Raw genomic sequence first — 13,805 nt, forward strand, 5'->3', positions numbered from 1 at the left:
TGCAGCAAGGTGAACCAGCGGTGAACTTTTATCCGAGCTGTTACCAATTTACTCTCTTCCGGCAGTTCGGATTAAAAGGTGTGATTCGATACTTTGGCTGGCAGGTTCCCGGTTAACATTTCGATCAGACTATGTCCCGATCCACTAGAGCGGCTCATTACCAATCCGTCATCCATCGTGGAAAATGTTTTCAATGTTCATTGGCATTTCGGAGGCATGAATGTTTAGTCAATGGATTGTGATTGCAGATTCAATAGTGATGCTCTCAATAAATGAAATATGTACCTACTATTTCTATTGAAGTGTATTCATTTAAACTTCAAAACCATATTAAAAATATATTCTAGCTTTGAAAAAGTGAAAATCACGAGTTTTCAAATAAAAATAAATTACCCATTTATGGGTAGAGAGGCTTTACTAATTTATGAGTAAAGCGCATTTACCCATAAAATGAGTGTGTGTACTAGACTGATGCAAATTTTGAAGTTTTTACTCCCCTATGCTTAAACGATGTCAATTATGATGGAAATGATCCTCCCAAAATTTGAAGTGATTCGGAAGTAATTTGGTTGTGCACACGCTATTTGAAGTTTATAGGGAAATTACTATGGAAAAGGCAAACCTTTTGTGTCCAGTCCTCTAACTGCTCGTCATAATAATCTATGGAAAAGTAAACAAACTCTTCTCATGTGAAATCTTTCCAGCTACAACTTTGCCGAAGACCACATTTTGATGGGACGTAAGGATAATTTATTATTATTGATAACAAAGTCTATATCATGCTGAGATGATCATTCAATTACTTTCAGAGCAACACTGCTTTTCTGCTGTAGCACATAGTAGCCTGGATTACTTTGATCTATTCTACCCGCCAGGAGCACCACTGTTGCCTGCCGAGCAGTTGGTAAAGCATGATACATGCAAACCAACTTTATGATGATGAAGAACAATTTATCCTGACGTTCAATCAAAAAGTGGTCTTCGGCAAAGTTGTAGCTGAGAGGATTTCACATAAGAAGAATTTGTTCGCTTTTCCATAAAATATTATGACGAAGAGATAGAGGGCTGAACACAAAACATTGGCGTTTTCCATAATAATCTCCATATAAACTTCAAACGTCATGTGCACAGTCAAATTTCTTCCGAATCACTTCAATAAATGGGAGGATGCTATTTATCATAATTGAAATCGTTTAAACATAGAGGAGCTAAAATTTCAAAATTTTCTTCACTCTCGTGTGTAATTTTTGGCGATTATGGGTAAACTTTACCCATATTTGGGTAGACTGATCTTAGCGTGTAGGCTGTGCAGAGTTGGGAACATCCCGGCTTCTAACCTAACCTCAACAAATTGGTGCTGTGATTGAGTTCGGTAATTCTAAAGAGTCTAAATTATAAAGAGACGAAGTCTGATCATATTTAAAATAAATCAGCTAGCAACTATGCCAAATCTATTACGCAGCACTGCCACTGTTGAATCCCACGCTAAAAGTGAGTCACAGGTTTTATGTGTTGAATTTTCACAGGTTAGGGTAACGAATGAAAAATTGACTGAATGTGTGGAAAACCAATGTAATGAGTAGAGCATTCTTTATGCAAAGCATGAAAATTGCAACCGACACTCATGTAGGTATTCAGAAAATATGCTACTTCAGAAGAAGCAAAATTTTCGTGGGCGGTTACATTTTTGTGTGAGCCGTTTTCAGCTTGTGTGAAAAAGTGTTTGACAAGTCTCCTGCTCGATTGGAATCACATGGACTCATCCACGGTCTTCTTTTATCCTAGACTTTCTTTTTCTTTTCTGCTCTAAATGCGGGCAATGTTTACATTAAATGACATCCGGACCAACATCCGAACAACGAATGTTCACCGGATGAACACGAAGTCGTTCATTTTTTGTAAACACGGCCCGCAGTAGAGGTTTTCTTCCCGCTGGAAGTTGCAGCGTGACGTCATCGTAGATTAGTTCATTGACAGTAAACTTGGAATTCCAATTGGAACATTTCGCTTCTTTGCTTATAGTTTCTTTAGGTAATTCAAAAGTTTTTGGAACCTCAATGAATACACTCGGTGTCTATTTTCCTAATAAATAACAATCTATTGCCGATAATCAATTCCTTACCCTGCACCGAGCCCACAGGAATAGGCATTCAATACAGCGGCGCCACCATAAATGGGATTTAACATTGTGACAGAATTCTTGTTCTGTCTGACACACACAGGTAACGCAATCTATGCATTTCATAGCGGCCGTTTTGGTTATTTTAATGACCCATTGTTTTTATGGCAAATTCTTTCATGTGCTTTTTTGTTTTCTTTGCATTCAGACGAATAGAGTCGGTAAAAAATAATTATCACTGAAACTCGGTAGTTTGATTTTACTGACTTTTTAAACTTACTGAACTCGTACATTTAAAATATCGCTGATCGATCAGCTAAAAAAATTATCAAATTCAGTAAAGTGGTAAATATATTACTGAACATCAGTAAGTTCGAATAAAAAAGCTAAAAGTTCGGTATTTTTCGTAATTTACAGTTCCGACACCGTACAACTCATAACCAAACAGACAAACTGAGATTGGGTGTGTAGTTGACATTAGAAATTACTTGGCATATGTTTAGATTTATCAGCATTTTGGAAAGGCTACTCCACTGAATAAGATTTTTTTTTATCAACGATTTATTTCGAATACAATACTTTTAACATTTTCAGCCATAAAAACGAGTGGCTGCGTTTGACGTTTTGTGACAGCGGAATCTGGCTGCATATGACGGTGATTTTTTCCTCTTCGCGAGTCTCGTCTCAGGATAAGACCGTGGACCGATGCACGCGTTCACTCGTTGACGTTTGAGTGGTGCCGTGTTATTTACGCGACCATGGAAACAAGTAAATTAGACACTGCTCAAACGTCAAACTAGTGAATTCGTGCATTGGTCCATGGATCAATGCACGAGCTCACTAATTTGACGTGCGAGCGGTGCCGAATTCACTCGTTGCCATGGTCTCTTAAATAACACGGCACCGCCTAAACTTCAAATAGTGAACTCGTGCATCGGTCCATAGCATTGACAAAACTGCGGAAAAAAAAGTTCATCCATGCTCATTCATACAACTAACACACCTCCTTTGCAATTAGTCAAAAATCAAACTCAAGAGTAATAGTGTTCTAAAGCCCTGTCTCAATTTTAGTACCAAACGCTTATGTTTAGGCCAGAAATACATGTTTGCTAAATTTTAAACGATTTATGTTGATTTAAGTCCAAAAAAACATTTTTTACGGTTTTTGAGATTTTGTCACACTTTTTGGTTTGAACTCAAATTTTCGGTATATTTTGTTTTCCGTGTCCCTTCCTAAAGTGCACGGAGACGGAATTCAACTCAATTTTGGGTTGTTTCAACGCAATTCCGTAGTTGAGCCCAATAACTCAATTTTGGCTAAATTTCCAAGGTCCCCACTAGGTAGTTTGGCTTTAATTCCATTAGAAAAATGTACTCAATTTTGGGTTGATTTAACGCAAAATTGAGTTCTTTCGACCCAAACATGAGAAAAGTTGCATTTACCCAAATTTGGCTTATTGGGCCAAAGTACGCCATTGCGTAGATGCAGCTCTCTCTATTTTTGACAACATTCGTGTGGGAGAAAGAGTAAACCGAGAGATTTTGGGTTGAAACTATAATCGATATACTTAATTTTGCACGGAGAACAATCCATGCTAGAATTTATAAATTTTCCTGTTGAAACAATAATAATTTCCTATTGATTGAGAGACAACTAAAAATATATTTAATTCAAAAATCGTATAGTTATAACAACAGTATCGTATAGTTGTAACAATCATATATTATTGTTAAATCAACCATGTCATATAATTGAATTAAATATATTGTTGTTTGAAATAAACATAAGTTTTTTGAAAATTTTGACAGTTCATTGCCAAATTTAGTTAAATCAATTATATTTTGCTTTGAGTTAAATAATGTTTCAAGAACTTTCAACCACGTAAATAATAAGTAAAACAATCTTTTTTTTACGTTTTATTATTTTATTCTTTCACAAACTTTCGCATTGTGACTTCCTAGCATTCCTTCCTAACAGTATCGCCAATCAAACAATTTATGCTTACAAAATTACACATTCTTAGGTACATATTGCCATTTAGGTAATGAATATTAATAGGTATTGAATCAATTCTTTCTATGTTTGTTACAATTCTCAGTTTATCCTCTTTCTCGAGCAAAAAAGACTGCAAATGATCATCAAAAAATTTTGAATTGAACAAATAACACAACAACATAATGTCCGTATCATTAATCAGAAGAAGAGCCTCAATTTCATAAACATTCCTGATTAATTTCTGTCTTAGGCAAAATATGGTACCTTTTTCATACAATGAATTTTGCTTAGTAAATTTTGATAGGAGTTTAAATGTTTTAGAACCGTTGCATGTAATACTGTTTGCCAGTGGTTCACAAACATCTGGAAGCTCACCGCTACGTATGTTCTCATTCTTAATATCAATGAAAGGCCAAATGAATTGATTATTGAATATATCAAAGGCATATTTAAAACAAAATTTTGAAATTAGAGATGAACATATATTGCGTTTGTTGCAATTCACCCGACAATATTGCTTTGCTTCTTTATGTTTTGCTTCACATCTCATACCCCATTGTCTACAAAGACTTCCTGACATAGTCATCGCAGTTGCATAGTGCACTATGTTATGATGTTAGGTTTGAGTGTGTCTTGAAATAAATTGACATAATTTAAGTGATGGAATTCGACTATTCGTTTTAGTTCATCTATAAGTTCAACAGGAATATCGTGAAGCATTATAATATCGAATATTTTTAGTAGGCTGCATAAATATTGCCATACTGGATCATCGCTGGGTACCAAATTTCCAATCATTAACGGTAAAAAACGTGTCAAGGTATTGATCTCATTTGCAGTCATTTTAACCTTTTGCTTGGCTAGATTTGTATCTTTAATGTCGTTGGGAATATTAGCTGAATTCAAATGACCGTATATGAACAGATTCTTGCGACAGTTCAAATCATCAAAGTAAAGTAAAGTAAAGTACTTTTTCTTGTACACAAAATATTTGAGACAATGGGACAATCCATACAAACAAATGCCTTCCGAAACATCGTGCATTACATCAAAATAAAAATTAAGTGAAACATGAAATGAAGGTATATCATTCAGTATACAGTTTCCTTTTATACTTGTCCTCGATACATCATTCAAACGAATATCCTCATCGTAACCATCTTCTGATCTCAAAGATTCTATGAACTCTCTACAGTCTTGTTCTCTATCTGATTTTGTTCTCTTACAAGCACGACAGTAAAAATTTGCTGACGGTGACTCTGCTAAATTGAGTATCTCACTGAGCCCTAGGTTGTCTCCAGTGACAAAACCGATCATAAAATAAACATTGACTAGTTTTCCATCATGGACGATATTTATGCCATTAGTTTCTAATTCAGTGAAAACTTCAACCAGCTTGTAGAATGTTTGACTGTTACCAAAATGTTTTCGATCTTGTGACAGGGAAAATCCAGCTACGAGTATGTTTTGTAGTTTTGCAAGTATGTGTGGTGGCAGGCAAGGAATGTAGTAATAAATACCGCAAATTTTGGTGCTGCTCGCGTGTGGGGACACCGTGTCGCTTGTGGTAAAATCATCAATATATATGTTTATTGGAATTACGATTTTTTCGTTGAAATTCTCTACCTTTTTATGCCAAATTTTGCCATCTATCAATGATCTGATCATCCCATCTGTCGACGGTTTCAAGCTATCGATTATTGTATCCATCATTCCTGCCGATTCCAAATATTTTTTCAGTTGAAATCTAATTGGCATCAGAACACCTTTGATATCGTCAATGATCATATCAAGTTTATGACTTATCACTCCAGGTCTTAATTCATTACATATTGTAAAGTATACCGGATTTTCATAGAGCTGCATAAGTTTTAATTGGCGAACAAATTGATACTCCGATTGGACGTTGGACAACATTGAAAACATAGAATTCAAAGCATGTTTCCCAAACGCCGAAATCAGTCCAGAGTCTGACATAATGCTGACAACGTCTTGAATTGGTTTCAAAATATTAACACGAACATCTTCTTGAAACTCAAAAACTAATTTACGAAAGACCGAACTCTTTTCTAGCCATTTTAGGTTTAATCCAACGTTTAAATTTGCAAATTCTAGCGATAATGTTTCAATGTTGATTAATGATTCCGGTTCGCTTCTATTCTTCGGTTCTTCTTGTTTCTTGGCGTTCTCAGCTTCTATCAAATTTGCATTATTTACAACGGTAAAATCATTCATGGATTCCATTTCTTCTCTACTATTTATTGCTAAAAGTTCATTTTCGTTGTTTTCTCTGTTTTTTCTACTTCTAATCTCATTTTCATTAACTTTCAAATGTTTCCTAATGTGAGCGATAAAAGAACATCTGACACTAAATCTCCTTCCACAATTCAATTCAGAGTAGGTATAGACGTCGATCGGTTCGTGGAACCGTCGCAGATGAAGACTTAAAAGCGCTGGACATGTTGTCTTTCAGCTGCAACCGGAAACGAAACATGCAATCATGTCGAAGGCAGGTGATTACGGAGCGTCGAAATAAGCGTCAGAGTTTTCGCCTTATATCGATCTTCTGGAAGGTCGAAGTCGTAGAAGTAGGTTGCAATGAATTGCCACGGGCCTGTAGCTTCCAATGGAACGGCTATTCCATAAGCTTTGTAAATCTTGAAAGTGATGTCCACAGCTTTCAAGAACGTTTCAGCTTTATATGCAATATCGTTGAAACACACGATGAACTGATTAGCTCCTTTTACGTCTTCACCGGCAACTACAATTACTGGATAATCCGGAACACCTCTCTTCATATTCTGCTTGTTGAGTCGCGCAAGCTCCGTCTCAAAATCGGTCAATGATTTCATAAAAATGATGCTGCAATCACAGACCTCTTGGAGAGATGGCTTCCATTTAGTTCCATTCGGGAAGCGCATAACTACACCAGGCCAACTGTAGAAAAAAAGCGTCGCAGTAATACAATCCCGAGAATCTGTCAGAGGGAAAAGTACAAAACAATAATGAGTGAATAGGTATATACTTTTTAAGAACATACCAAACGTGTGCTAGAATAATGGCGTATGTAACATGATCAATTTTTCTTTATCGATCTTCTCTTTAGTAAATAAAGGTGACAAATTGCACTTTCATCAGAAATTTTTCACTTCAGGAGGCTTGGCAACGATGTATGAAAGCTTGCATCTTGCATTTGCTTGCACTCACTGAAGAGAGAATCTATGAACATAAATCGATCATGTTACTTACGCCCTTACTCTGGCACATGCTTGAACTGCCGCTACAGCCAAGAGTTATCCATTAATTTATTACAAACATTATCAAGTTCCTTCAACTCACCGTCCCACTTTTAATGTATTTTTTAGACTTGCATTGATCAAAATTGTTCACCCTTTATTCTGGTTCATTCTAACGTTTCTATTGAACGACCTTTAACACCAAATAATAAGTGGCCTTACCTTCAGTCAAATCATCATGAAGAAGGAACTCGCATAGAGGTTTGCCTTGTGGTGACACTTCGTTAGCGAAAACGGCTTGAGCACGGCTCCGAAAGTCCACAAACCGGCTGAATAGAAGATCCACTTTCTCGGGAAATTTCTGCTGGAAGTCCAATTTCACAAGCTGGTAACCTTCGGTAGTTCGCAGCACAGGATATTCATCCAAAACGCACCGATATGATGGAAGATCATGCCTGCCTAATTCGTACAGACGAACCGCGCTTGTTGCTTCCCAGCGCTTCTTCAGCTCTTCCCATTCATCGTGGTGATGTTGAAACCATCTTTGAATCCCCTGATAAGCAATCACTGTAATGCCAAAAGTTTGAATTATAATAAGAAACATGGATTATACACCTTGAGATGTATTTACCTGCATCTTCCGTGATGGTAACGTCCAGCTGACGATTGGAGTTCGTACGTTGTTCTGATGGTCCTGGTAGATTTTTTGTCGTCTTAGCGCCGCCCGATAGGTAGTTGTTATTCCGGTCGTATAAACAACCTTTCGCCACACGTCCTAGTTTAATTTTTTTGCCGCTCGCATCTCGATAAAATGCAGGTTGATACCAGATGTACCGAATTCGTTCGTAAACTCATCAACGATCAGGTGCATGATGAAAATCCGGTCCTTTTTGGAGAGGATGTTGGAGGCTTTGAATTTTTCCAAGATTTGATTTCCTTTCCTGGAACGGCAAATCAGATTCTGGGCGGTCCACTCGGTCCGCGGCCAAGCTCCAAGCGAAGTTCTCGAGGTGGAGATGTTTTGATGGTGTGAAGTGTTGTTTTGAGAATTCTCCTTTAATGGTTGGGAGACAGGCGGTAGACCCTGTTAACAAATTTTTATATGAAATATTGTAATTATTTTGGAAAGAATTTATTTCTCAATGTAATTACCTGAGATAATCGCTTCTTATTCAGTCCATCGATGAATTTTGTTCGGTCCGCCAAAAATGGCGGCGGCAGCAACACTTCTACTTCTTCTCGCTCAATAATTCTCAACGATGCGATGTCGCAGCCGTTTGCTGAAAACAAAAAATTATTTTTAAACTAGATGCCTCATGTTAATATGTCTTTTATACTCACTGAGAAACTGTTCAATACCCTGATCCGAAAGTTCAAATGATTTTAGAAGGTTTAAAAGATCCTGATCTAACAAAACTTCAATTTCAAACAACTCTTCCACGATGTTCTCACTTTCTGATGCCATGTTGAAAAAACGAAGACAGGGTGACCACCGAACCGAGAAAAACGGGAAAAGCGGGAAAAAGACGGGAATTTGAATCCATCGGGAAAAAGACGGGAAAAACCGAGAATTTGAGATGGTCACCGGGAAAATCATGTTGAACAAACATCTTCAAGCTCTAAATCTACAAACTACCAATAATAAGTTGTAGCAAGTTGTTATGGTTCATGATATCGCCATGAAGCAAATGTAATTTTGGACAAATAACTTTCAAACATTACACTATTTTTTTTTATCAATGGTTTGATTTAATTTAGAAATAGTCTATTTTTCTACACTATATACTTCTCAGAAGCTTTTCTCATTTTTTTCTCTTACTATCAGGACTTGATTTTTTCTCTTATGGAGCGAAGTTTTGAATCAGAGCAAAAGGATCAAGCTTTAAAAAATATTGGATTGAAAATTTTCTTTACTTACTGAAAAATAAATCAATGAATCCGAAAATAATCCTTTATTTATGAAAGTTTCTAATGTGTCTTCAGTTATCTATTTCTATGTCGATTATTCGATAGAATAATATGTACGTATGTACTTTAACATATGTGACTTTGATTTGTCCTTATCTTAAACTTATTTGCGAATGATTAGGAATTGAAATTATTTCAATTAATTTACACAAAAGAAGCATATTGTCGAATAATATAATCTTGCTAGCTTTCAAAACAAATCGCTGTCGAAGTGAATCGAAAGTGCTAAGAATAGAAGCCGCACTTGTTGCATAATTGAAGAGGTTGGGAGCAAAAGGGTGTAAGTGACGAAAATCAAGTTCAAGAATATCGACTTTTGAGTTTTTTTCGGCAATTTTTCATTCTTCTATGCTGCTTTTCTACGCATTTTTGTACCACTGTCCATATGGTTCACATAAAACATGGGACAAGTTGGCGTAGAACAACAGTACGAATTATATTATTTTTCCTATTGAACGGAAAATTCACCTCAAAATACCGTTGTAAAGCTTGAAAACAGTAGTTTTTTTAGTACATTCAACTAAAAAATCGACCAAAACGTCACTCCTTTGTTTTTGGGCCACTCCATTGAAAACCGGGAAAATTTTGAAAATTAAAACGGGAAAACCGGGAAAAAAGCGGGAATTTCAAAATGGATTTTTAGTGGCCACCCTGCGAAGAGATTACGCGTGTGTAGTAGAGCTTGGTGTAGACATCTAAATTCAACTATACATTATGTTGATCTGATAATTGTCAATTAAATCAAATGAAGCTTTAGTTGTCTTTATTTTTCTATAGTTAAAATTGACATATCGTTGTTTTCAAAATAATTTATTGTTTATTCAACTGTACAAATGTAATAAAGTCAAAGTAATATTATATTTAAAATAACTACAATATGAATAACAAAAATAACTATAGTAAATTTTGTCTCAACATGCCAAAAATGTTCTCCGTGTGGGTAAAGTAAACTCAAAAATTAGGTAAAAATATTTCTCCGAGTGCTAAAACTAAAAGCCCTACACGCAGCGAACTGAACTATCGAAATTCATACATTTTGCCTTATGAAAGATGGAACGATTATCGCAATACGAACGCTTTATGTATCGTTTTAGCATCACTCCATACCAAGGCGTCGATATGCGCGGGGTGTACGCACGAGCCTATCGATCGCTAGCTCCTTGGTTCGATTCCAGGTTGCTGTGAAAACTATCTTTGTTTTCAAATTCCGGTTTCATAAGGTAAATTTATGAATTTCAACCCGATTCCTTGTGGCGAATTTTCATAAGGGGTTCCTATGTTTATCGATAGTCCATTAGCCTGAGTGTATGGTATTTTTGTCGACTAAGTGAACGTCAAACATGATCAAAAGTGTCATGGTTTATATTTGGTACCATTTTTAAAATTAAAGTTTGAATATGTTTCAGCCGTTATTTGAGCTGGAAAAATTGCTAAAATAGTTGAAATAACATGGCCGTTTGTATTATTCAATAAAAACAAGAATTCATTAAAAATGTGGGGACCCAATTACTCACTTTGGCCCAATCTTATCAATAATAATTTTCCATTTTATCAAACTATTTTCGTGGCTAACCATAAAAATCGTTTTCGTTAAAAATCACATATTTGAAGCGTTTGCAACTGTGTGTCTGTTTAAAAAAGCATAAAGTAGTATTAAACATATTTACCCCAATGGCCTCCATATCGCCATTTTAGATTGTTTGTCCCGAAACGACTATTTGTTTACTAACATTGAACTGGCTTGGGGAACCACTTCCCCAAGATGAGATTTCTATTGATTTTTCGTGATTTAGAGGTGGAAAAAATACGAAAAACATACTATTTTACTCAAAAAATGTCAAACTACCATGCCGCAACATAATTTGATAACATTTGGAATAAAAAATCAAAAATCTTACTCAGTGAGATTCCTTCTTCTTCTTTTTCCCGCCCCCGACAGCATCCCTTGGATACGTATCGATGGGAACGATGGTGGCCTGGAGTTGCAATGCCTTTGCCAAGCTGCACTTCAATATGGACGATTCTCCGGAGCAACAACGATTGACTCTGTCGGAAAGTGATGAGGTAGTATTACACCTAGTTCCATACAAAAAATAAACACGATCAAAACCATACCATTTCCATGGAAACACGTTAATTGTACCATTCTCCATCCGCCTACTTAGTTTTCCGATAATCAGAAGACATCCCTAGCGGCGACGCCTGCCCTGACGGCCGCCATCACTGCGATCGCAGTCTACAAGCTGTACTACAAGATCGGGACAAAGCTGTTCATGCTTTCGGCGGCATTCCTGATGGTTGGTTCCAACTGCTTTCTGAGTTTTGGGTAAGTCGCCGCGTCGGATCACTCGCCGGAACCATTAATCAACGGATGTCTTTCTCTGATTGCTAGCGATTCGTTTTGGTACTTCAGCGCCGGACGCGTCCTGGCGGGAGTTTCCGCCGGCATTTGCCTCACGCTGATTCCGCCGTACGTGGACGAGTTCGCTTCCAAGCAGTACAAGGCCCTGTTGGACAACGTGCTCTACGTGCAGTTTGCGTTGGGTATCCTGATCCAGTTAATGTCCGGTAAGTCGATTGTCGCCAGCTGCGAGGCCACTGCTGAAAGTGTTCTAAACATATTGTTTGAAAGGTAGCATGTTATTACACAAGAACGATTTTTACATATATAAATACGACAGGAATCGTATCGGAACCACGAGAGTTTTCTTTCGGAAACTGGACTCTTAACGAGAATGTCTGAAGTGATTCCTGTGGAAATCAGAGGAATCTCCAGATATCGACAGAAATCTCTCCGGATTCCAACAGGAATCTCTCCGGATTCCGACAGGAATCTCTTCGGATTCCGACAGGAATCTCTCCGGATTCCGACAGGAATGTCTCCGGATTCCGACAGGAATCTCTCCGGATTCCGACAGGAATCTCTCCGGATTCCGACAGGAATCTCTCCGGATTCCAACAGAAGTCTCTTTAGATTCTGACAGTAATCTCTCTGGATTCCGCCATGAGTCTCTTCGGATTCCGACAGGAATCTCTCCGGATTCCGACAGGAATCTCTCCGGATTCCGGCAGGAATCTCTCCGGATTCCGGCAGGAATCTCTCCGGATTCCGGCAGGAATCTCTCCGGATTCCGACAGGAATGTCTCCGGATTCCGACAGGAATCACTCCGAATTCCGACAGGAATCTCTCCGGATTCCGACAGGAATCTCTCCGGATTCGGACAGGAATCTGTCCGGACTCTGACAGGAATCTCTCCGGATTCCGACAGGAGTTTCTCCGGATTGCAACAGGAATCCGACAACAATCTCTCAGGATTCCGATAGGAATGTATCCTGATTCCCATAGGAATCTCTCCGGATTGAGATAAGAATTTCTCTGGATTTAAGCAGAAATCTCGGGATTTCGAAAGGAATCTCTCAGGATTCAGACAGAAATCTCTCTGGATTCCGGCACGAATATCTCCAAATTCCGACAAGAATCTCCATTTATCACCAGGAGTCTCTCCATATCCCACCACGAATCTCTCCAGATTCCGAAAGGAATTTTCAGACTCCGACAGGAATCTGCAGATTCCAATAGGATTGTTTCCAGATGCCAACAGGAATCTTCCCGGATTTCGACTGGAATCTCTCCAGATTCTAAAAGGAATTTTCAGTTTCCGACAGGAATTTCCCCAGATGCCGACAGGAATCTCCAGATTCCAATAGGAAACTTTCCAAATACCGACAGGTATCTCTGAAGATTCCGACAGGTATCTCTGAAGATTCCGACAGGGATCTCACCAGAATCTGCCAGAAATCTCTCCGAATTCCTACACGAATCTCTCAGGATTCCGACAAGAATCTCCAGAACCCAACAGGAATTACTCAAGACTCCGACAGGAATCTCTCAAGTTTATTATCACAAGAGCGACTTTTACATATTTTGACACGACAAGATTGGTATCGGAACCTGTAGAAGTTCCTTTCGAAATCTGGACTACAACAAGATTCTGACCCGATTTCGATGGAAATCTCCAGATTCAAACAGGTATCTCCCCAGATTCCTCTGAGAATCTTTTAAGAATCCATCAGAAATCTCTCCATATTCCAGCAGGAATTTCTGGATTCTATCAAGGATCTCTTCAGATCAGGAGTCATTCAAGATTGCAGCTGGTAGCTCTCCAAATTCCATCAGGGATCTCTCCAGATTCCATCAAGGATCTCTCCAGATTTCACCTAGAATCTCTCCAGGTTCTAACCGAAATCTCTGCTGATTATATCAGGAATCTTGAAATTTCATCAAGAATCTTGCTAGATTCCAGCAGGATTATCTCCAGTAGGAATCTTTCAAAATTTCAGCAGGAATCTTTTCAGCAGGATTTTTTCAAGAATTTCCAGATTCCACCAGGAATCTAACTTTGAATTCCACCAGGAATCTCTTTCCATATTTCAGATTTCAACAGGGATCCCTCCAGATTCAGACAGGAATCTCTCCAGATTCCC

The 13,805-nt window shown here is 37.9% G+C and overlaps 1 protein-coding gene and 1 long non-coding RNA gene across 4 annotated transcripts in view; one reads left to right on the plus strand and one right to left on the minus strand.

Moving 5' to 3' along the window:
- Positions 1-13,805, plus strand: part of LOC5569788 (probable metabolite transport protein CsbC) — a 57,259-nt gene that overhangs the window by 19,013 nt on the left and 24,441 nt on the right. For all 3 annotated transcript variants that reach the window (XM_021839352.1, XM_021839351.1, XM_021839353.1), the window contains exons 3-5: positions 11,259-11,383; positions 11,485-11,645; positions 11,712-11,887. In XM_021839352.1, coding sequence (XP_021695044.1) covers positions 11,259-11,383; positions 11,485-11,645; positions 11,712-11,887 — 462 coding nt within the window. The remainder of the gene's footprint in view (positions 1-11,258; positions 11,384-11,484; positions 11,646-11,711; positions 11,888-13,805) is intronic.
- On the minus strand, positions 11,258-11,560 carry LOC110674843. The gene is made up of 2 exons (XR_002499238.1): positions 11,435-11,560; positions 11,258-11,365 (listed from the first exon to the last, which is right to left on the minus strand). It is a non-coding gene; the product is annotated as an uncharacterized LOC110674843 (long non-coding RNA).

This window comes from Aedes aegypti, chromosome 1 (assembly GCF_002204515.2).
Source record: "Aedes aegypti strain LVP_AGWG chromosome 1, AaegL5.0 Primary Assembly, whole genome shotgun sequence".
NCBI classification, from domain to species: Eukaryota; Metazoa; Arthropoda; class Insecta; order Diptera; family Culicidae; genus Aedes; species Aedes aegypti.